The 25,580-nt window shown below is 39.2% G+C and overlaps 1 protein-coding gene across 1 annotated transcript; it reads left to right on the top strand.

Annotated features, from left to right (window-relative positions):
* Positions 1-11,406: 11,406 nt before the first annotated feature.
* On the top strand, positions 11,407-24,389 carry LOC106173774 (uncharacterized). Its single transcript, XM_086994540.1, has 8 exons — positions 11,407-12,297; positions 13,175-14,708; positions 16,312-16,482; positions 19,113-19,236; positions 19,401-19,595; positions 20,230-20,394; positions 20,603-21,364; positions 21,829-24,389. Exons 2-8 carry the CDS (start codon positions 13,257-13,259, stop codon positions 22,083-22,085), a joined length of 3,126 nt encoding a protein of 1,041 aa, XP_086850666.1. The 5' UTR covers positions 11,407-12,297; positions 13,175-13,256; the 3' UTR covers positions 22,086-24,389.
* The last annotated feature ends 1,191 nt before the right edge of the window (positions 24,390-25,580 follow it).

The following is a 25,580-nucleotide window of genomic DNA, read 5'->3' as shown; positions in this document are numbered from 1 at the left end:
GGCAGAGAAATTTCGCCCGACATTTCAATTAGCGATTTCTCCGTTTCGAAATCATGGAATATCTTTACGTAGATGGGGTAACCTTGACACCCTTTGCCGAAAGCCGCTTGTCCTTTCATATTGCATTCTCAAGAATATAATTCTTTCAAAACGTAATTATTTGCATCTGGAACTTCATTATGCTGTTAATGGGGCAAATTCCAGGAGGGATACAGTTTTGAAAAAGACTACTTATATAAAATCTTACGACCCCAGGGGCGGATGCAGGATAATTTGAAAGGGGGATCCGGAATGACAGGCCTCAGATGCGAAGCTGGCCATGGCCCCCTTGGCGTGGGGTTCGAGGCCTGCTCAAGGGCCCTAAATTTTTTTGGTGCTTTGAAGGGCAAACGGTGCCCTTTGGTACGGTTTAAAACTATGATTCAGGTAGTCAAAATTTAAATTTCAAGAGGGAAATATTAGTGTGATATATTTTTCAGAAACCGAAGGGGGTCAGGACCCCCCTGACCCTGGCATCGCCCTCATTTCGAGTTTCCACTGAAAAATGAAACACATGTAACGCATGATACTTGTGCATATTCTTTTTTTTCATATTGATGAAAAACAGATATATAAATGAGGAAAAAAACTTGTACAAACTAACACAAATCTTGCGCTACGAACAAAAACATATGGGAAAGACGAGCAGGCGTCTGTCATATTAGTAATTTAACTATATCTGTTCATTATATAAAGATATATATTTGCTCATTCACAAACTGGCAACAATTAAAAATTAGGGAATGGTAATGCACCAATTGCATTGTTGTTAGTATATTATACTGTACATGGTCGTGATAATCTATGTACCAGTATAGAAATAAATTGAATTGAAATTGAATATTTAAAAGGCATTTTTGTACTATTTCCCCGAGCCTAACAGTTCTTTTGTCCTGCTCTTTGTTTCTGAAAAAAAAGATGAAAACTTTGATGAATTAAAAAAAAAAGACTGTAAAGTACATGTAAATGGAACAGCAGAGAAATTTTCCTACATCTAAAACAACGCTGCAGTTCATGGTGGTTTTTGTTATAAATGTTATTGCTACATTTGACCTTATTACCTTACCTTACGTATTACATTACCCCAGTGCTAATCTGGTGTAAACTTATGTGTACGTGGGATAAAACATTTTTGTGTTTAAACAAGCTTCTTTTCAGACGTTGAAGAAGTCAGACCTGTAGCTTTCAGTTTGTGTTATAGTTTTACCGTATACCACCAGTAATGACTCTATGGATTTTTTGCTAAAATTCCCTGCGAAAGTTTGTCTCATTTACCGCTCACTTACGGTGCTCAGTCTGTCCTGGAGCATAATGTTTTTCTCTTTTAATGAAAAAATGTTCTTAATCTGTTCTAGGACATATTCTGAAGGACTTCCCAAAAATAGTTCTCGAACTGTTACATTCATTACAGAACAACATTAGAACTGTAAAAAAAAAAAAAAAAAAAAAAAAAAAAAAAAAAAAAAAAACACCAGATGTTCTAGAATAGATTAATAATAGATTAATAACCGTAAGTGAACGTTAAATGAGACACATTTTCGCAGGGGATGTCCAAAAAATACCACAACTTTATTAATACCCAGTTCTCCAACTCAAGATACCATTTCAGAACGTCCAAATGAATTGACATACGAAGATATTTTATATTATATGTACGGGGCTGCATACACTAAGTCCAATGTTTATGGTTGCTTGAATAAAAAAGTGCAAACATCAAAACCATCCGTCTACTTTGCTTACTGATAATCTAGTGACGCAGAAAGTGGCAGAGAGTATTTTTGCGATAACAACTTAAGGTCTATTTATTTTCCAGTAGCTCGGAGTTGTTACGCATATAATTAAATCAATAAACAAGACGATTTTATTTGCCTTGTTACGTATCTATGACTGGTTTCATGTTTCTATCGCGTTCTTTTTAGATGAAGTAACACACCAATTTATTTTTTTGAAAAAAATAGGCCCGCCGTTCCACGAACTAGAAGGAGCCGAGGCAATGTGTGGACGGTTGCATATAGTCCCATTCACCTTTTTAAAACACGTGATATGTGCAAGAAATATCATGGAGGGGAGGGGGGGGGGGTCCTTGTCCATTTCTGTCAGCGAAATGTATACTCATTGACTTTTTACTATATGATTATCCCGTCCCACTTGAAAATCGCTCTCACCTCGTCTGCATTACATCACGTCGAGACAGAGGCGGCGAGATAGTAGCGACATGATAAGTCACACCAATCGGCAATCCTCGGCTCATTCCACAAGCTCCATTGTCGAGTGTGGAGACACCCGAGTAGTTCCGAGTGAAGTCACACTGTACAAATTTCGGCTTAAGCGACACGGGCGTTTTTTTTTTCTTTAATATTGAAACGCAACTAGGAGTTGTTAACTTTTGGATATCAGTATAGATAACTAAATGAAGCAGGAGGGAAAGACTCGATCATGGTGGTATGTGCTGTTCACTGTGAATCAGCATCAGAATAATTTCTCCTCGTCATTAAATATACAGACTTGACATTTAATATGGAATATTTTTTCCAAATCATAATTTATCAGTTTTTTTCCTACTTTGCTGACTGATAAATGAAAATAAGGATTAAAATCATGTTTTCATAACTTTTGATAATCTATTCGATGTCAGTGTGACATCAGTTCATTAATTGAATTCGCCAGTGAAACATACAAAAATACATTGCCTATTTTAAGTCATACGACAACCATTGATAGCGATATTTTGGATCTCCATATTTTCCTAATTATTGTCTTTAAAAGAATTACATGTCCCACAAAGGCCCCCCATGTCAGTGTCTGGTCAAAGCAACAGTCGCTGTTACGCTTGACCTCATCTTGCTGCTACCAGAGGTTTCAAGCCGCAAGGTATTCCTTATGATAGATTTTTAGAGATTAATCTGAAATAAAATTCCAGGCAACCGTTAAAACTTGTCCAATTTGGCTCAGTTTTGTTGTAGGACATGCAGGCTGTTGATTCGGGGAGTAATGACCTACCGACATATTGTCTATGTGGTTCAATTATGGTGATTTAGATGACCAAGGTAGCTACTCATTCCCTTGGTTCTGTAGGTTATCTGCTATAAAAAGTGCTCTGTGTGAACCGGCAATCTCATCGTGCAACCTTAAATTGTTCCTAAGGTGCCCCCTATCAAATGATAGTCAAGTGGTTCCCAGATTATTCCTTTATATGATCTGGTTCAGGTTTTCATCGATGAGTACCATTGGTGTTTTGGCACCAATGTGGTTTCCACTCCAAATACTGACACTGTCAATGACCTTAGTCACTTAAGAAGTGGCACACGCTTCGTCGTAGGCCTCTTCAGGATGTCTGTAAACTCTGTTTAGACCAGTTTAGCGGTACAGGTGAAATCTGACCCCAATAAAGAATGCCACGCGGTTTCAGTGTTCTACCCAGAAACGGTCATGGCCCCCAATTCATTAGAGAAACAGACTACGCTGCCTTGCTGTTTACAATGGCTTCCTCAGAGGTCATCTGGTATCTTAACCTGCTGAAACCAGTTTGGTGTTCGCTAAGAGCCTTGAAAAACGCGTTTTGGTGACAATTTGCCCCTCATTCAAAATGGACTGGGTGGTTTTGGTTTAATTGCAGCAGCATATCCTGAAGGACAGTGAGTCCTGTACCCTGGTGGTAAGACGTCGATGCATTGGGTGTGGTCTCTGTGTAGGTACATCAGTCTGGGCATTACTCTATAAAACTGTATAGACCATTCCGTTTGACACAATAATCTGTCTGGCAATGTCTGTGCTTTTCGTGCCATTCTGGCACAGCTTGACAATTTTGTAAAACACTTCTTAACTCATTTTACGCACTGCAAAACCGACCGCTTGCATGTAAAATTTCAAATTCTTCTATACAGTAGTTGCCGACATATGGATACTTTTTTGACAGAACCATGCTTCACCATAGCCAAGCTTTGACCAGCCCAAAGGAGCACTGCCCAATTAAATCAGTGCATATTACACAAGGCAACAGTGCAACAGACTTGGTAGTCAGTTAATTGGCAGCGACACACCTGACTTCACACTTCTCCAGTCAGATGTCTTATATGAGATCTGAATTTTTTGAAAAAAGAACGCATTTTTTCCTAGGTATACCTTTAAAACTGAAATATTCCATATTAAATGTCAAGTCTGTATATGGCATAGAAAACAAGTGTATTTCAAAGTATTAGAACTTACATGTATGTGCACGAATTTTTTTTTATCCCCGGATGGACGTGCAATCACATTAGGATGGGACAGACCCGTTAAGACGGGCCATAAATCGTAAAATGTCAACTTCACCTAGTTTTTCGATGAAACAAGACAAAAAAATTATCCTACTAGCGCAATCCAAAGTTGCAAAACATGAATGTAATTATTAGATTTTTTAATTAAATTATATATTTATTCACAACAGCAGATAACACACAAGAAAGGCCCACACTGTAAGAGTGCAGTCGGAGCGCACCAGGCAGTTACCGATCTCTTTGAATAAGTGTAAACGTGACTCTGAATGACGCGACCAAAAATCACAAGATAATGAAAAAATACCGACATGCAATGCATTACCACTATATCTCAATGACCGATTTTACGCCCGATTAATATGTTCTAAACAAATAAGTAAACTAGATCATATCCTAAAAGTTGCATGACCTAGTTTCATATTTGTTAGAGCAAAGGGATACTTGGTCGGAATAAGCAAATGTTTTTGTTGTAGGGCGTTGAAAAAGCATTCCCTTTGCTATTCACCTGAGGGAGTTCACGAGCATTCACGTGACTTGAGGTGGTGTTGGCATAACACAGCAAGGAAACAAGGTAAAAATTTACTTCCTTGTTCGAGTGACCTTAAAACATATAGAAACATACAGCTCGGTTTGAAAGGAAGTGAACCAAAAACACAAGCCTAAATGGTAGACTACCCCTAGATCTCTTCTGCGTCGAAGCAGGAAAGTTTCGTGCACGGAAATCAGTAACTAAGGCGGGAAGGAACTACGCACAAGTTTGAAGTGGTTTTCAGTAGTTATACAGATCTGTCTGTCTTCGGCTTTCGATTCTCCTGAAGAAGACATAGAATTCGATCAAGTCGCTGAAGTTTCTTTTGATTCAGGGCAGCAACGATATACTTGTAAGTAATTGCTGTTTTTTAAGTGCAAGTGGTTGTATATATTTGTACGCACTGTGTTACTGCAAGAGTGCAAATCTGTATTTCGAGAAGCATAATTGTGTCATACAGACACCAGGCGGCGCACTCGAGGACAAGCAAACTCATGTCGGGGTACAGGGTCGGTAAAATCGTGCCTTTTTTCACATGTTGTCGCTTTTTTGACTGTTTTGGGGAGGGAAAGAGGGAGAAGGGAAGATGGGAGTAATTTCTGAAGCTAGGAGAGTGGGTAAGAAGAGGTCGGGTGGGGCGGGGGGTGATCTCGATCCGCCATTGATGCATGTGAACTTTTTGTACGGAGTATATGTACATTAGAGCGACAGGGCTAAAGTCCACTTCCTTCTCTAATATACTGATTAATATGGAGACTCCTAATTAAGGACCAGGGGCGATAAGAAGCTTTTATTATTACATCTTTTGTTTTGTTTTTGTGTAAATCTTTTAATTTAATCTCTTACTCCTACTGTTCGTCAGAATAAAAGGCTTACATTTGTGTAACAAAATAGGCCTGCTATACCGCTATATCAAATATCAAATCAATTCTATCTCTGTAGTTAACGCAGTGGCACGTGCCAGTGGAAATGTGCAATGCACTGATATTCAAGCATTTTAGGGCTCATTCACTAACTGCGGATCGAGCTATCTCTGAGAGGATTCTCGCTAAATTGCTTTCAGCTTAAGCGGCTTGGATGTCTGGCACGCCCACCGAGGCTGCTAAACTATAATTTTAATTAAAATTACCCACTATCAGCTTCAGTAGGCGTGACAGACATCCAAGCCGCTTAAGCATAAAGCAATTTATCAAGAATCCCCTTGGAGATAGATCGATCTATAGTTAGTATGATAGGGTCTGGGAATGGCCCCTTAGATAGCGCACATTCAGAACAGCGGACTAACAGATCCGCGGATCAATTATGGCGACCCACTAGAAAGCATGTCGCTTTATGCCCTATTAGGCACTGAATGTCACAAGCATATCGTTTTTATTGTTTACCAGGGCAACGAATGTATGCAATTCTTTGCTGCTCAAATGCTAAATTTGCCTCTATTTTTTTTATAAATGTGCCTATTTTAATGCTGAAATGCTCAAAGTTTTTGCAATTTCTTTTGTGCAATGGACAGGGATTAATCCTCAGGTCGGTACAAAGATGGCAAACTATCAAGTAAGTAGGTTTGGACTACATGTACTATTTCCTGAGTGCGACAGTTATTACAAATCCTGTCTGCTTTTGCCACTATTTCAAGCCTACCCATTTCAATGCCTATATTAGTCGTGTGTTCTCTTATGCGGAATTTAGGCAGTCTGTATCAATTAGCTAGCCTTTTCATAGTTTTCCTTAAATTGACGTTCGGCTTAAAAGGCTTTCAGTTTGTATTTAGTGGTAGCTATGTCACCATGCATTTCCCGATTATCTCTCTGCTACAGACAGCTCAAAGTAACCCTTATCTTAATCCGGATGCAAATATAAGAACTTCCCTATTTTATGCAATTTTAACATTGTTAAATGATATACGTGATCAGTTTTTTAAAAATGTATTTCCTCCTAAGTGTGCTGTAAAAAGGACCTTTGTAAAAAGACAGTGAAAACTCTCCGGCATCTTTTGTATTCCTCGAGCGTTCTTCGTGGCCACAGAAACTCGATAAATACTAAAGTATTCCGTGAAGTTCCGAAATGGACCTTTTTTTTTAAGTTTTATTTCTATTTCATCTACATAAACAGAAAGATCCAGTTTTATTGTTGATTTAAAGGTGCACAGTTTATGATTTCCCGCGAAAAACTTATTTCCCCCTTTTTTCTCTAGGTTACTAGGTTATTTTTCTCTGCCGAACCAACCGTGATCCTCCTTTACTGGGCACCTGCCATAACTCTGTAAGAATCTGGGAAAATAAAAAAGTCCTGTTCTCACGCTAACTCTCAGGCATGGGGTTTTCAATTCCCGCCCTCCCTTTGACTTTATTTCTCGCACAGACATCCGGGTTGCGCGCGATTCAAAACTGTGTCAAGTTGATTTACAAGTGGCTGAATAAGATTTATATGGCAACAGTTATTCCTTTATCTGTTGTAAACTTACCATAAAGGATCGCTTGTCCTCACAAAACTTCAACAAGAATTGGTTTATAAATATTTATACATGTATAAAATTGTACTTGACATATGTTGAAACCCTAAGGCTTTGTCACTCAAAATATTTTCAAACCAGTCATCGGAAAGATTACATGTTTGATCTATACCCTAAGCCTTCTACTAGCTAATTCAGACCTCAAATGATCTGTTAAATCAACAAAAGCCAGCAGTACATGATGACAGCAATTTCGATAAGGCCGAACAACATGGATACGGTAATGAACTGAGGCGACCATCCCTAATTTTGAGGAAATCAAATTTTATTTACTTTTAATGGAAATTAATCATTGGGTATTAATTAGTTTGGTATTAAGTGGTATAATTTCCAATTGACCAACGGAAATTTGAAGTTTTGTAAAAGGTTACTCATGGCTTCAGATTATGCAAGTACAGCGGCAAGTGGCAATATTAAGGGAGCATTCACATTGAGAAGAGCCGAGGTTAAGCAAGTCCGAGACCTAAATATGGCGGACATAATGGAAGGAAGACCGCGTAATCTTTAAATGGTCTCTCAATGAATGTCACTATTAAAGGATTACGCGGTCTTCCTTTCATGTAGGTCCGCCATGTTTAGGTCTCGGCCTTGCTAGATCTCAGCTCTTCTCGATGTGAATGCTCTCTAGATGACTGTGGACGGTATCCGATGTAGATTATCACACAAAATGTATTAAGTATTGGTTTAGACTTTTGCACATGGATACAGATAGACTTCCAAGGGCATATTATATTCTTATGTTAGAGTTTGACAACAATTGTAGGAAAACATGGGCAAGTAATATCAAGTAACTAGGGGGGCAAGTAATATCAAGTAACTAGGGGGGGGGGGGGCAAGTAATATCAAGTAACTAGGGGGGCAAGTAATATCAAGTAACTAGAGGGGGGCAAATTATCAAGTAACTAAGGGGGCAAGTGATATCAAGTAACTAGAGGGGGCAAGTAATATCAAGTAACTAGGGGGGCAAGTAATATCAAGTAACTAGGGGGGCAAGTAATATCAAGTAACTAGGGGGGAAAGTAATATCAAGTAACTAGGGGGGCAAGTGATATCAAGTAACTAGGGGGGCAAGTAATATCAAGTAACTAGGGGGGGGGGGGCAAGTAATATCAAGTAACTAGGGGGGCAAGTAATATCAAGTAACTAGGGGGGGGCAAGTTATATCAAGTAACTAGGGGGGCAAGTAATATCAAGTAACTAAGGGGGCAAGTAATATCAAGTAACTAGGGGGGGGAAGTTATATCAAGTAACTAGGGGGGCAAGTAATATCAAGTAACTGGGGGGGGGGGGGAAGTTATATCAAGTAACTAGGGGGGCAAGTAATATCAAGTAACTAAGGGGGCAAGTAATATCAAGTAACTAGGGGGGGGGAAGTTATATCAAGTAACTAGGGGGGCAAGTAATATCAAGTAACTAAGGGGGCAAGTAATATCAAGTAACTAGGGGGGGGGAAGTTATATCAAGTAACTAGGGGGGCAAGTAATATCAAGTAACTAGGGGGGCAAGTAATATCAAGTAACTAGGGGGGCAAGTAATATCAAGTAACTAGGGGGGCAAGTAATATCAAGTAACTAAGGGGGCAAGTAATATCAAATAACTAGGGGGGGGGGAAGTTATATCAAGTAACTAGGGGGACAAGTAATATCAAGTAACTAGGGGGGAAAGTAATATCAAGTAACTAGGGGGGCAAGTAATATCAAGTAACTAGGGGGGCAAGTAATATCAAGTAACTAGGGGGGGGGCAAGTAATATCAAGTAACTAGGGGGGCAAGTAATATCAAGTAACTAGGGGGGCAAGTAATATCAAGTAACTAGGGGGGGCAAGTAATATCAAGTAACTAGGGGGGGGCAAGTAATATCAAGTAACTAGGGGGGGCAAGTAATATCAAGTAACTAGGGGGGGGCAAGTAATATCAAGTAACTAGGGGGGGCAAGTAATATCAAGTAACTAGGGGGGGCAAGTAATATCAAGTAACTAGAGGGGGCAAGTAATATCAAGTAATGGGGGGGGGGCAAGTAATATCAAGTAACTAGGGGGGGCAAGTAATATCAAGTAACTAGGGGGGGCAAGTAATATCAAGTAACTAGGGGGGGGGGGCAAGTAATATCAAGTAACTAGGGGGGGGGCAAGTAATATCAAGTAACTGATTTTCAAGTTAAAAAGGGACCCTATAACAACACAGAGGCAGAAAATAGATTATGCATCGCTTGTTTTTCAAAAGGATATAGTTATATCTAAAACGGGATTCATGTCATGCAAGAGTGTGTTTACCTACAGTCTTAAAAAAAATACCAGACATACAAACAATGACCATAACAGACGCTTTTTCTTCGCGAAACAGTGACTTCATAAAAAGATTGGCAGCTTACTTATATCATTGTAACAGAAAAAGAAAAAAAAATATAACAAGACCTTGTTTGTGTATCTTTATTTTCATATTTATAATGAAGAACGTTTGTTTAACATTTATTATATTTTCATCCTATAAAATAATGTGTTGAACTATGTACTTTACCCTTTACCAGGGCCACAGATTGATTTTTCACTAGTCTCTGGTTAAATAAATGGCTAATCCCTGCCTTCTGCAAAAAATGACCACAGAATAATGATAACTGCGGCTCTGGTAGAGGGTATATATTCTGTGTCTGAAGGCTTGAAATACGAAAAAAACTTGAAACTTGGATAGCGCTATGGTATCTGTAGGTAAAGTGCCGTTTCCCTAGCGCTAGATATTGTTTTATTTATAGATAACAGCGCTATCCAGTGGTTAAAAATGGCTGCTATCCTCATGATGACTGTCCAGAGGATAACACTTTTATCTAATGGACAGTGATACCGCTTTAAGATAGTACTATCCACTGTTGATGAACTGGACCCATTATTGTAAAGAACTATCCCCCCTTTAACCATCTTATTAATTTTTTCTGGCCTCAAGAAATGTTTTGACGTCTATCATTTGGCATACGTGTAGAATAGTCCGTAGCCGCGTTCAGACCAGAATTACACGTGCTTTCGACCGTATTGGTCCAGTGTTTAAATGTTACATGTATTATTCTTTAAACAAAAGTGACCCTCTAAGTCATGCCAGTGACTGTTGCGGAACTGTTTTATATAACCTTTTTTTTTATTATACTGTTTATTTTTTACTTTCACGTTAGAGGGGGCTTGGGTACAAACATCAAAAATAATGCGGCAAGTCTGAATCATAGGAAGTGTGTCACAAAATGCGAATTTCGTGACTCAGAGTCACTTTTATGGCATTTCACAATGGTGAAATGTTCAGGCCCCGGTTTCACACACACACACACAAAAAAAAAAAAAAAAAAAAAAAAAAACTTAATTCAGTTCCCTAGCTTAGTTGACTAAGATTTCCATGAGAGTGCTATTACACTGATCATGCACATGTGACCATGAAACCCTGGTAACTAAGTTCTTATTTAGCCAGGGAACTTGACTTAATTTTTTTTTAGTAGGCGCAGTGAATGACTTAATCTGATTCAGATAACCGATCGAAACTAGTCCTTGTCCGAACCGATTTCAACATGAATCTAATAATAAACGTGCATAAACGAAAACAATGGAAGGGCAATGTATCTTTTCATTTGCAGTTTGTGATAGAATGTATTAGTTATTTTCGATAAAATTGATAACATTGTGCGTTGTGGATAGCATGACCTACTTAACATTATCACAATATGCCAACCTGATATTCAAATATAACCCAGTATGCGGCACCGTCCCGTAACTCATGTTTTTGTAAGGAAGCAGGGCTGTTGTCCTAAAGGGAAAACAGCGGTTCTTTTTTGCAAAAAAAAAAAAAAAAAAAAAAAAAAAAGAAGGAATTTTCCTGGGGCAAACGACGATTTTCCCATATTGTCCAATGGTTAATGATTGCATTCCTACATTTAAAGTTAGTCCATGTTTTTTTCACAAATCCCTCAAGAGATTATTATAGAGATATACTTATCTATGACGGTCCACGTGGTTTGATGGTAAAAGCACAAATCCCAGAATAAATGCAATAACCACCGTTTTGGTGGTAAAATAGAATTTGTTATATTTCTGTGAGTTTTTTACAATGTATTTATTGTGAAATATGGATCTCATGCGAAAAGTTGTTATCACTTTAACTGAGGGTTGTTGCCATGGTGCTGGGTCTGACGTGCCCCCATATCATATCAATAAGGTCTATACACACGTGACGCCTCGTACTGGCTGGACTTGGATTATTATTGGGGGGAGGCCAAAGATAGAAAATATGAAACACATTTCGAAGGCAATTTTGCTATAATATATAGAGCACAGGGAAGGAAAATTTTCGCGATTTTGTTCTGTTTTGTTAGTTATACATTTTGTGTGTGTTTGTGTTTGTTGGAGTTGAGGGTGTAATTCAACAGCTGAGGGAAGGTTCGTGCCCCCTCTCCTCCCCCGGATCCGCTACTGTGTTTATGGGCGTTGGTAAAAGTTTTCAGGACTGTACCTGATTTCATTTTGATCATTTTTTCATTTGGACTAAATTTGATGAGAAATTGCAAGCAATATTTTCAGGATTTTAAGTTTTTACAACTTTCTCCCATAAATGTGTCATTGCATGCCGTTCTCAATAGAGCACACCGAGGCTGCTAGAACTGATTGGCACTCCACTCTATACCATGGGAAGTCGGACTGATTGTCGCCTACTCGAAAAACACTGGGGCTAACCTCATTCATCTGGATTACGGTTAGTTCTGGTGGCTTGCAGTGACAACATTTTCTCTTCTCGTGTCCACCATTGGCCGGACGATAAATGAAGTGACCAAGCATATCCTGCGGTAACCAATCACGGTATCGTTATACGCCGGAATACATTGCCTCGCTCATAAAGCCTCAGACGGCTCATGAATGGAGTTTACACCCACTTTCGCCTTAGGCAAACCGAATGGATTCTCTAAGCATTTATGGTAGAAAAATGCCCCGCTGTAAGGTGATTATGTGCAGTATGTAGTGAATGTATTGTGGATGTTTATAGTTCCCGCGAAACAGCAGTTGTCACGTGATATAAGCCGTAACTTTGAGCGGGAGAGTTTGTATGTACAATTCATCGCGTTCAATGAATATGATAATTTACTAAGCTCCTAGTGATACATATGATACAGGCCCGTAGCCAGCAATTTCAAAAGGGGGGTTCTTTTTCTGAAAAAGTGGACCTTTTCCCATAAAAATGTTATGTACCTAGATCAAATTTTACCCAGAGTGGACCTTTTCCCAGCAAAAGGGGCGGTTCTTTCGAACCCCCCCCCCCCCCCCCCCCCCCCCCCACGGCTACGGGCCTGTGATACATTAGTAGGTTCCCTATACAATACTTAATATAAGTTTACAAAAAAAGATACCTAATAGTTAATTCTATTCCAGGTATATCTACTCTGTACAGTGTAATATATATATATATATATATATATATATATATATATATATATATATATATATATATATATATATATATATATATATATATCCGGCACAATCTTACTCCTTCGGTACACTTTATTGAAGTGCTATGTCCTACATGTGATGATGACTCTTTATTTATTATCTAATTAGGCTTTTGGGAAGTATAACTAAGTTTCTTTTAAAGAAAATGTGAATTTATATCTATGAAATTTTGCCATTTCCCCCTTAACCCCTTTCATTAATAATTTCTTATCTGTAATGCTTCCCCTGAAGGTAATGTGATCTATGGCTTCCTTTTTTAAACATATCTGAAATGTGCCCCGCCCAGTTTGACTCTTTCAGCCGGTGATGCACTGGTTTAGGGGGGTTGTTTTATTATGTGTTTAATGTTTCTTTTTATATCTGAACAGGATTTTAAAATTCTACAAAAATCATAACAAATGGCCACGAAGAATTGATTATGAAAAAGTGTAAAGTGACGAGAGTTATAAGATGACTCATTTGTTTGACGAGGAAGAAATTCTGATTGACTTTCCGCCTTGTTCAAATACAGTTATCTCGAACGATCTTTCTTCTATGATCAACACAGCTTACAAGGCAATTATCGATCGCCGTTTGAATAAATTTGAAACTAGACCCCCAGGCCTTGAGAAGGAAGCAATAGAAAGGAAGGACTTTCAAGCTGGCATTGACAAAAATGTGGAAGATTTAGAATATTTGACGCGGGATTTGGCACCAACTACCGGTATTGAACAAGACATGAAACAAACCTCTTCCTCCATTACTAAAAACCTGAGAATGTCAAACAAGAAATTCACTTCGCCTCCACAAAATATGCATGTACAAGGCAAACGCCTCTGGAGAGAAAATTTCCTTCTCCAAAATGATCATCAGTTGCGATTTTCGGACAGTAACAATGCGGGCAAGGGCCAAGATGCATACCTACATTTAAAGCCGCCATCGCCAACAAACAGAATGGGGACCCCCACCCCGCCACGGACCAATTCGGACCATCCTCATCATTCCTTTCTACAGCCACCGTCAACAAACAGAATGCGGACCTCCACCCCGACACGGACCAATTCGGACCATTCTAATTATTCCTTTGTGAAGCCACCGCCAACAAACAGAATGCGGACCTCCACCCCGCCACGGATCAATTCGGACCATCCTAATCATTCCTTTGGGCAGCCACCGTCAACAAACAGAATGCGGACCTCCACTCCGCCACGGACCAATTCGGACCATCCTAATCATTCCTTTGTGCAGCCACCGCCAACAAACAGAATGCGGACCTCCACTCCGCCACGGACCAATTCGGACCATCCTAATCATTCCTTTGTGCAGCCACCGCCAACAAACAGAATGCGGACCTCCACTCCGCCACAGACCAATTCGGACCATCCTCATCATTCCTTTGTGCAGCCACCGCCAACAAACAGAGTGCGGACCTCCACCCCGCCACGGATCAATTCGGACCATCCAAATCCTTCCTTTGGGCAGCCACCGCCAACAAACAGAGTGCGGACCTCCACCCCGACACGGACCAATTCGGACCATCCAAATCCTTCCTTTGGGCAGCCACCGTCAACAAACAGAATGCGGACACCCACCCCGCCACGGACCAATTCGGAGCATCCTAATCATTCCTTTGGGCAGCCACCGTCAACAAACAGAATGCGGACACCCACCCCGCCACGGACCAATTCGGACCATCCTCATCATTCCTTTGTGCAGCCACCGCCAACGAACAGAATGCGGACACCCACCCCACCACGGACCAATTCGGACCATCCTAACCATTCCTTTGTGCAGCCACCGCCAGTAAGAATGACGAACCCTTCGCAACCACCACCGCAGGTCAACACGGGTAATCTTTGTGGCATTAATATGCCTCCACCATGGTCAGGAAATACACTGCGAACAGCTCCTCCAGCCCTGCAGGTCAGTCATCTTCGTGATTTGTTTTCGTCATCGCCGCCTGTTCGAATAATTCAGTCATCTACCCCACCACCGGCAAGTAGCATGTCATTTAGCGTACATTTGAGTAAATTCGAGTGTCAAATATTAGACACACGTTAGAAAAGTACATGAGTCAATTTTTTTTACTCCGACGACAAAAATCATTTTTAATAATTTTTTAACAGATAAATCCGAGTTTTTATACTAGTATTGCATAAAAAAAAAAAAAAAAAAAAAAAAAAAAAAAAAAAAAAAACTCCACCGGTCGACTAACTTGACACAGTTTCAAATCGCGTGGAATCCGGAAGTCGGTGCTCGAATTGAGATCGAAGGGATATCGGAATATGAAAAAAAGGTCGCTTTAGCATGGGTTAAGAACTTCTTTTAAAATTTTTGTGTAATGAAGAGTGTCAGAAAAGGAGGATAAGAGTTGGTTAGTAGGAGTAGGATACCGTTTACCAAAAGATACTTAGTCAAGTATGAGTTTTTTGCAGGAAAATCCTACACTGTGCACCTTTAAAATATACGGTACGTCAACTTTTTTTGGATAATTTATTTGTTAATTTAGTTTTAAAAAGGTTAAACCATAGTGATTAGGGTCGTAGGATGCTTTATAAACAAAGTTTTAGAAGAGTACTGTAAAGCGCCTGAACGTATTAAATAACCTACTAACCACACGTGTGATTTTAAAGAATTCCTTTATCTGGAGTGTATCATTTATATGGTATTTTGATTTGATGTGGCTTTCGTTTTTCATATTTCTGTATTCTTTCTCTATTCTTTATTTATTGTTTTTTTTTTCTTTTTTGTTGTTGAAGTTTGACTTTGTATTTTATATGAAATATGAATTTTCTAATATTTATACATAAGCGATTAACAAGGTGGAATATTGTGGATATGTTTTGTGTAATCGTCTGTAGTTTCTGGGCCCCGTATCTCGAAAGCATCGCGTATTGCGAATCGCTATATCAAATAGAGGCTGCAATGTATTATATGGGACGATTATGGGCGAGTTATGGAATCGAGACGCTTGCGCACGGGCGCAATGCGCGATGCTTTCGAGATACGGGGCCCTGATCGACACCAGATGTCGCATGTCGCGTTTTATGTCACGTGTTGTGAGATACCAGTATGACTTTGAGTGGGATAGTTTGTGTATATAGTATACAGGGTATGTCGGGGGGGGGGGGGGGGGGGGGTTAGTTTTAGTTAGATTTTAAAGTTTACATTGACGGATTTTTTTTCTCTCGGAAGACCATCAAAAATGGAGGATGGATCAACAAAGATAATTTGGAATACTGTCAGAAAATATCATTGGATCCACTCCTGTATGATGTTTAATAATAATAAAACAACACACAAACATCAACTTATATTTTGAACTACACACACAAATATTTCGAATTCCATTGGAACGCCAGCTTATATATATATATATATATATATATATATATATATATATATATATATATATATATATATATATATATATATAATGCACACAAAAGGAATTTCAATTTTTATCAACAATAGATATGTATATTGTTTTGATATTGATCTTTCTTTTTTTTTTTTTCTATGTCAGACTTATAAAATGTCAACAATTATGGACGCCTACAGGGATATTGCCTGGTCGTCAGAACAGCTGACTATGCGGGAATTCATTGACAGGTACAGGGAGAACTTACCCCAGATCATCATGGTTACGCAGGGTTTCTATGGCAACTCCGAGGTCGAGACATTTGCCGCTGATCAGGTATGGCATGGCATGGTATGGCATGGTATGGCTTGGCATGGCATGGCATTGTATGGTATAGTATAGTATGGTATGGTATGGTATGGTATGGTATGGTATGGTATGGTATAGTATAGTATAGTATAGTATAGTATAGTATAGTATAGTATAGTATAGTATAGTATCTCCCAGTATAGTATAGTATAGCATAGCATAGCATAGCATAGCATAGCATAGTATAAAGTAGTTGCGATTCCCATTCAGTCCCACTTTTTTTCTTTTCTTTTTTTTTTTCAATTATTAAACCGTGTATACTTATCTTATCAGGGTTCAATGATTGATGTGACGGGTACCAGCTAGTTTTATATATTATATTATATTATATTATATTATATTATATTATATTATATTATATTATATTATATTATATTATATATAGGATTCTGGCCCCTAATTCATTTCATAACTAAAACCATCCAAAAATAATAATGATACATTGATACATTGATTGTAATGCATGTAGTTTAAGCATTAAGTTCCCATAAGTCGGCTTTTTCAGTTTTTTGCTGAGCAGATGTCAATTTTTTTTTGTTTTCAAATTCCTATTGTGAAGATTTGTCTTACAAACGATTCATGATTTGGAATATCACTGTTCAAAATATTTTGTAATCATTTTGACCTTAGGTCATAATATAAACGGTATTAACGGTTAAACATCATTGTGCTAGTTGTGATGACGTGATGGTGACATGATTGTGATAGTAAAGTTGCTTGAATAACGCTAGTCACTTTATTTTAACAATAAGTTCGCCAATTCTGTGTTTATTATTTTGTACTTGGTATAGATATAACTTATATGTGTCACATATAAGACGATAAATCTGGACTGCTAGTGAAAGAATGGCGAGAAAGGCGGCACTCACAACCAAAGTTGATCCGCGGACTAAAAGACCCGCGGAACAAATATGGCCACCCCACTTGAATGCTTGTTGCGCAGCCCCCGCGGGCAATCTATTCAGTGTCTATTTGGGGGATCATGCAGCAAGCTTTCAAGTGGGTCGGCCATATTTGATTCAGGGATCTGTTAGTCAGTGGATCCAATCGGCAATCCTCGGCTCATTCCACAAGCTCCATACTTACCTCGGATGTGATAGGCGGAGAAATATGCACCAAATCCATGCATTTTGTCCGCCTTCTCACTCAATCGATCAGTACGCTCATAAAGATGGCTGTCAATATCCCTGATTTTTATGATGCTTTACATTTTGCCAAACAATGCACTAAGGATCAATAGATACAGGCGTTGAAAGAATTAGGTTTAAATTAGCGCGAGGTTGAAAGTAGTTCCTTCCCAACAATCAACAATCAAATATGGCTGCCTCCGTATTACGTCCGAGGTTATTGTCGAGTGCGGAGACATCCGAGTAGTTCCGAGTGCCGGGGATCAACTTGTTCGGAATGCTCTCAAAGAGTTCCCTCTACCAGGGCGACAGATTGATTTTCCACAGTTATTCACAGATATGTCTCTAGATAAACAGACAGTCTCTCTGGTCTGATGTCAGCCAAAAATGTCCACAATAATATCCACAGCCCTGGTAGATGGTAGGCCCCTACTCAAAGAGGAGGCGCGCATGACCTGCAGGGGCGTAACCAGACCTTTAAAAATTGTACGCACAGATTTTTAAAATTCCCAGCAAAATGTAGACTAACGCAAGAGATGAAGGACAGCGTAATTACAGCATATGTACCACACATCGCAGCTTAATTTCCATTAATAATAAAATATTTAGTCAGAAATATCCTCGCAATTAAAAAAGTTTCAATATTCTTATTACCCAGAACGGTATATTTATTTAAAAGGAGGCTAGCTTCGCATATGTGGAACCCCCTTCGAATAATCCTGGATCCACCTCTGAGTTGATCTAACATACGGTTTCATTCACCTTACATGTGGATGCATGGCTCCCAAAAACAACCAATTGTACGACACGACAGAGCTCTGATACATCTAAGTTTAATTATTTGTTTGTAAAAATTGCCCATGTCAGCCTGTTAGTTTGGAGGGGTAAGCTGGGTCAAGTCCATGTCAAAATTCTTTGAAGCTTTGCAGGAAAAATTCTTCCTTTGTTTCTCTAGCTCCTTCTTAAACCTGGTGTCCAGATTTTATCTAGCGCCTCCAGGGTTGCGGGAGCTGCTCTTTGAAAGAGGTAAAGGTAAAGGAAGTTTCAGTTAGATGGACGATTAAGATAGGACTTGTTAAGGTTACAGGCATTGTTTACCTCAGTTTGCAAGACGGGGGGGGGGGGGGGGGGGGGGGGGGGGGGGGGGGGGTCAGAATAATTGTGCCTATACAATTGATACAGAGGACTTGTACATACAGGTGACTTTAATAAGCACAGGATTTTCTTTTATATTCCGTGAAAAATGAAATAATATCATGGTTGGCCAAATAATTGTACGCACAGTGCATCCGTGCGTATGCCTAGTTACGCCCATGACCTGTGTGAGTAGATCTCACAAAATGTCGTGATTACCAAGAAAATTAAATTGTGTAGAAATCAGTTTTACCTCATAATAGTTTTACAATACTCACAGAAGAAATTCTGTCAGAAATTCCTAAGCTAATTTTTGTTTTTTGTTTGCTTTTCCAGATACTGCGCATACACACAATCTCGACCCAGCGCCGTGTAATTGCTACGGACTCTAGAGGGCGCTACTTGAGCATCCCGTGTGATTTCCCACTCAAATTTGAGGTACTCAACGACCAAGGGAAACGTGAGTTTTACTGTGTTTTCGCTTAATTTATTCTTATTAATGAAACAGGTTCATCCACAGGTGAATGAACAGTTTGGTATGGGGTATAAAAACGTTTGTCTAAGCGTGTATTATTGGATATATTTATATTTGCAACATGTTATTTATCATGTTTTATTTTTCAGCTGTCGGAAAAAGCCGCTTTTTCCGCGACATAGTAGAATGTTGCCGGATGCCAGTAAAAGTGAGATTTGCACCCGAAATGGCCGGAATAGACTTTCAGATCGACTCCACAACAAAATCAACAGACAGTTTTGGAGTCTTCGAAGTACGAGAATTCTTTACCGAGAAATATTTCAAAGCTAATACAATAAATGGAAGTAAGTCTTTAAAGTCTCACAATGCCTTAAACCTTTTTGGAACGTTATCAATATGATATGCTTTATCCAAAATTCAAAAGTAAAAATACGATAACTACACAGCTAGCAGGTAGCGCAAGTTACTCGCAAGCAGATTTTATTCATTTTCATTTTTATTTTATCTTAGAAATGAGTGGAAATTATTGCAAATATATGCTGTAAATAAATAAATAAATAATCAAACAAATGAATAAATATGTAAATCTACACCTCCAACAGAAAGCAATTTTGATGTATATTTCACATATGTCTTAGCTGAATACTATTTTCTTATTATTGTTACCTCCGCCAAGGAGGTTATGTTTTCACCCCTGTTCGTCTGTTTGTTTGTTTGTTTGTTTGTCATCAACATAACTCATAAAGTTATGGACCGATTTTGATGAAATTTTCAGGAACTGTCAGAAGTGTGCCAAGGAAGAGATGATTAGTTTTTGATGGTGATCCGGATCAATAATCAATCAATAATCAATAATAATCAAAAATCGCTGCCTTGGCGGAGGTCTGCGCTCTCGGAGAGCTTTTCTTGTAATCATGTAAGATTACATAAATAAATAAATAAATAAATAAATAAATATTACGTCCTGTACATTACCAGGTGTTATCCACTCGAAGATTATCGTCATCCCTCTCTACGTCAATATTTCCATTTGTGTGGCGACGGGCATGGCCAACGGTGACCTTGACCTATGGCACAACCTCCAGGCGGCGTACACGCGCGCGCTGAAGGGTATCGACTTCAGTCAGGTGGAGGGAAATATAGGTAAGGTGACGTCATGGCGAAAGGATGCAAATATGTCCGTATGTTCTTGTGCGGAAGAGACAAAGAAGAGACAGAGAAAGTAAAGGGGGGAAGGAGAGAAAAAAGGAAGGGATAGACACAATAACACAAGTATAGAGAGAAAATGTTAGACTGATACACGAAGAGATTTTATTTTATTTATATTTAAATATTATTTATTTATTTCCAGACATAACCATGTACGAGGATCGCGAATTTCAAAGAGGTGCCGTGAAGGGAAGGGGCGACGACAAGCTGTACGATTACATAGAGCCGCGCCACTACGTCAAACTCAACTACAAACAAACCGGACCAGATACGGATAAAGGGTACACACTTATCAGTCCGCCAGAGAATGTAGTCCGCCACATACAGCGATCAAAACGGCCTCAAAACAACGTCGAGATTCCAGTTAACGTGTACGAATCGGTGGAAGAAATTGAGGCCAGAGAAAAAAAAGAAGCCGAGGACGACGAACCGCCCCCGGAATTACCCGAGCAGCGACACCACCGGAAGCCTCCGCCTATTCCGACGTCAGACGGCGGGCAGAAGAGTCCCACGAAAACAGCCGAGAGTTCCACGGAAAAGACCGAAGTGAAAAAAGGGCTAGCGGCCGAACTGGCTGCCATACTGGCAGGCGGATTAAAGCCGACCAAAAACAAACCGCTGGTATCGCCGAAACCCTCGCAAAAACCGTCGACACCGCCAGTTTCAAAGCAAAGCAGTGTCAGCACGGTTGAGGAGACGAACCCTCGATACGGACCCACTCCCACGCGCGAAGATCGGGTGTACGAGGAACTCTCGGAGGGGCCACCCTATGTGAACGACATACCCCGCGGGACGGTGAAGCCTTTCCAGCCCCCCGTCTCGAACCCAGCTCCCCCCTTGGTTGAGGTGCCAACTAAACCGCCGGTGGTTGAGTTGAAGAGATCGGACTCACAACCGTTCAAAGGTGAGGAAAAAATTATTATAATTATTATAATATTATTGTTGCTGTTGTTGGTTACTGTTTGTTCATGAATTAATGCTTTAAAATCAGATATTGGCTAAAAGCCCTTATAATGAATCTAGATATTTTAATTTCCCGTCATTCATTAGGAATAGGCGGACTTATTTTAACAAAATGTCTAGCATCTTGGCTTACCGTGAAATGTAATGATTCTTAACCTATTAGAATAACGGTGGAATAAATTGTATTTTTCTTGTCTCTCCATGATAAAAAGTTAAACGTTCTTGAAGAGACTTTAAGTATTTTCTACGTTAACGTTCAGATCCCTCATGAAAAAGTAGGCCCTAAGTAATATGAAACGTCTTGATGGCAAAAGAAAAAACATTTAGTTTAAAGACGCGGTTTACCCTAATTGCCATTGTTAGAATTTTATTGTGAACTTCCATTTCCATATGTGCCGAATACAGACGAAAGCTCTTCCGACCCGGTCTACCAAAGCTTCGCGGAAATCCCGCATGACGTCACTTCCCTTTCAATAGACGAAGTCGCCAGTTGTCTGAAGGTGTTGAAAATGGACCAATATATTCCTGCGTTCAGAGACAACGATATTGACGGGACTCTCCTGGCTGCGCTAGAGGAAGACATACTGCAAGACGAGTTTGACATGAAGCCTTTTCACGCGCGGAAACTGATGCAGTTTGTACGTGGATGGAGGCCCCAATAACATATTCATGGTTTCTACTTTTATGAGGAATATCACTGTCCCTCTGCCTCTAAAGGCGCTCGACACCAACACTGAATGCAGCAGCCTATCTCAGTGTGTATATTGGCGTCCTCAATAACTAATTCAGTCTATTTTCTTGAAAGTCAAAAGGGAACAGCAAAATGGTATACAAAATAGGCAAGTGCTTCAAGCGTGCGACAAAATGAAAACCAAAACTTGGTATAAAAAACCATCACATGGTCAGGGAATGAAAACCAGAACCAACCACAACTAACTACGCACGCGTGTGCAAGTGTGCTTGTATATATATATTTTTGAAAACCATTTAGTGGAAAGATGAACATTATCGGCTTTCCTGTTTCTTGAGGCAATCGGCACCATCGATTCTACATGTAGTATTTTGATTCTTCAGTATTGGCATTCGTCATTAGGGAACAGCGCCCTAACAAAGTTTGACAATTTGAACGTTTTTCAAAATACCTTTTAAAGCTCTGAAAGACGACATTCGCTAACAAAACACTTATTATTTACCCAGGACTACCGTTCCTGTCACACTGGCAACTGTGCAAATCTCTCAAGGCAGTCTATACCTCGTGTATAGAATGTTCGAGATTAAACCCAAGATGTAGGTAATTTTGAGCTTTGTTTTTGACGCAGGTAGCAAGATTTTGATATCCATGGATAATTTATGCCCTTGAAAGTGTAATAACGGCCATTGTGCCACGGTATATTTAATCACACAATTTATTTACCCCTGAAGAGTTTATATACATGTACGCCAAGTTTTGAACGCTACCTGTATGCTTTAAGAGAAAATGCGCATAGTTGGGATTTTGCTTGGCTGGCAACGATCTGATGCCTTAAGCTTGTGGCTCAATTTCGAGCGCTTTGTGGTTGATTGTCATTTTCTTTACGGTGGATTTAATTTCAGAAATAGTTTTAAATCGTGCATATAATTTGCTGTGGTACGGCATTTTGCTCCTGACTGTAACTTCCACGCGGCCATGATGATCATGTTTCAAAACTGCTTGAGGTTATCAATCGACATTTGTCCCGTGTATTCAAGAAATCAGAGTCTCTCTCAGACTGACTGTAGTGTTTAAGGGGTTCTTCGTCCGATTTTGAAAAAACAAAAAAGATATGGAATTCTGGCATTGCCTACAGCTGTACATAGTGGGTAATATTTGGGCAACTATTTCACATCAGTTTTAAATATTATTGATAACTGGTCACAATGGAGGGTACCGTAATATAAAACATCAAAAATAATGCGGCAAGTCAGGCTTACTTATTACGCGGCAAAGAAATATTACACGGCATGTAATATGCGCCACTGTCTTGACTCATTGAGTCACTTTTTGAGGGATGAGCCGCACACTTGAAAGTAACGGCCATTCCAACATTACAGCGTCTCAAGGTAGAATCACTGTTATACCTGTAGCCCTAATATCTGATGAGTTTGCCTGACGCGTTTAGATGCGCCGTTGCCTTGAAAATGACTATTGTTACTCTGGGATTGGAATCTTATCTGACAAAGGCTGAAACGGCCCTTTATTAGGTCATCAGAGACTATCTAAAGACAATAAGAGAACCGAAGGCGACGAAATATTCAGGTTCGGTCATTTAAACAAACAAATAGTTGATTATGTTTATGTTAATTTTGTCGTGACTCTAAAATTGTTGATCAGGACACCAATTTATACCAAATCAAGTTGTAAATAGAATGATCTCATTAAACATTCCAGATGCAAACGACAATGTATTTTTCCTTTTTCTTTTTTTTGCATTAAAATGTTACCTTATACAAACCACTGTCGTGCAAATATATTGTTAAAATATATGCTTCTTTTTCTCTTCTTTTTCTTTACTTTCTCCCTTTTTTTTTTGACAATTCCACGGGATAATCCAATAATCACCTTATATTTTTTTCCACTCGATCTGCTAATGTTGATGAAATAGGAAATTGTCGATAATAATTCTTTCCAACGCAATTCTAAATTGAATGACAACCTAGCGAAAATAATCTCGAAACCATCTTACAGACATCAAAGCATTGCAGTAAAGTTGGAAAGTTTTTGTTATTCTGAAGTTATGTCAATACAAAATGCGAAAATCCCACTTTGGTCTTAAAATAAATAAATAAATAAATAAATAAATAGATAGAGAAATAAATAAAGAACAGAATAGAACATATATCTTGGTTTTAAGGATTAACGTTTTTCTTTTATTGAATTTGGTGAAAATTCTCTCTAGGAAGTGCGTTTCAGAAAAAAATTTTTTAGGCTAAATAAACAAAAAGGAACATGTTTTGGGTAATTTGCTCAGGTCAGAAACTGCCGTAGGTTTTGCTCAAAAATGGTCTGTGCACATTTATTATCATTACACTATCTTGTATCCCCTGAAGAGTTGGATGAATATGCATAGCTATAATAAGACGTTATAATTGCAGGAATTTATTTATATTAAATCTACAGAAAACTTTAAACGAATTACATGTGCGTGTGTGTTTGGTGTTAGTGTGTGTGTGTGTTGGGGGGGGGGGCATGCAAGTACATTGATATTTTAATATCTTAAAAATGATATCTTAAAAATAAAGTCGGTCAGTGGCTATGTTACTGTCACGTAAATAGTACATGGATTTAGATATAAATTTATTAGGCGGTCAACCATCTGGGCTGTCTTACCTCTGAACATATAGGGCTCATTCCCAATGTAACTATCGGTTTACGTAGATCGATCCAACCTGGGGAATCAGATTAACAGATAACCGCACTTCCTCTTTTTTCCAACGTGCTCGTATATTCATCAGCTTTTCTGTAGTCTAATAAACTGCAAGAGGAGACGAGTTAATGTTAACCTGTTTGCAATCAGCAAAAGTCCCCGTGGAGTTGGATCGATCTATGTAGAATGATAGTTTCGTCGTAAATGAGCCCATGGTCTGTAGGTATCATCAGGTGAGCCCTGTGACTTAACACCTGTTGATTAGATAATAAATAGTTCATATGTGAAAAGTGCTCTGGACAACCAAGGGTTTTGATTTGGGGGGAAGGGGGGGGGGGTCAGAATACGTACGGACCTTATATTATTATTATTATTTTTTTTATTTGGCTCTGATGGACAAAAAGAGAGTTCGCTTCCCATTCATTTTTACAGGTAACCCTCCCCCTAGATTTTGACACCGGGACTTGGGTCAGGCTAACCCTAACCATTATAACTAAATGGAGGGAGACTTTCTGTCACATGGACCCTCAGTTTCGTTAAACTGGTCACAGAGGACCTCTTCGTTATCTCCGGGGTACAACAAAGTCAAGCCCTCAACAGGGGCGTAACCAGACCTTTTAAAATTGTACGCACAGATTTTGAAAATTCCCAGGTACAATTATATTCCGTGAAAATTACACTGAATTTATGGAGAATAATATCATGGTTGGCTCAAAAAATTGTACGCACAGTGCATCCGTGCGTATGCCTGGTTACGCCCCTGCTCAAGGTCAG

The sequence above is a fragment of the Lingula anatina genome, chromosome 8 (genome assembly GCF_051362555.1).
Source record: "Lingula anatina isolate TDL-2025a chromosome 8, LinAna3.0, whole genome shotgun sequence".
Lineage (NCBI taxonomy): Eukaryota > Metazoa > Brachiopoda > Lingulata > Lingulida > Lingulidae > Lingula > Lingula anatina.
Note: the sequence above shows the minus strand (reverse complement) of the source record. Positions and strands in the feature narration are given on the sequence as shown.

Coding starts and splice junctions, on each gene's coding strand:
- LOC106173774 (XM_086994540.1), top strand. CDS start 13,257: ATGACTCATTTGTTTGACGAGGAAGAAATTCTGATTGACTTTCCGCCT. Junction 16,483..19,112: donor AGACATTTGCCGCTGATCAG/GTATGGCATGGC, acceptor TTGCTTTTCCAG/ATACTGCGCATACACACAAT. Junction 19,596..20,229: donor AGCTAATACAATAAATGGAA/GTAAGTCTTTAA, acceptor GTACATTACCAG/GTGTTATCCACTCGAAGATT.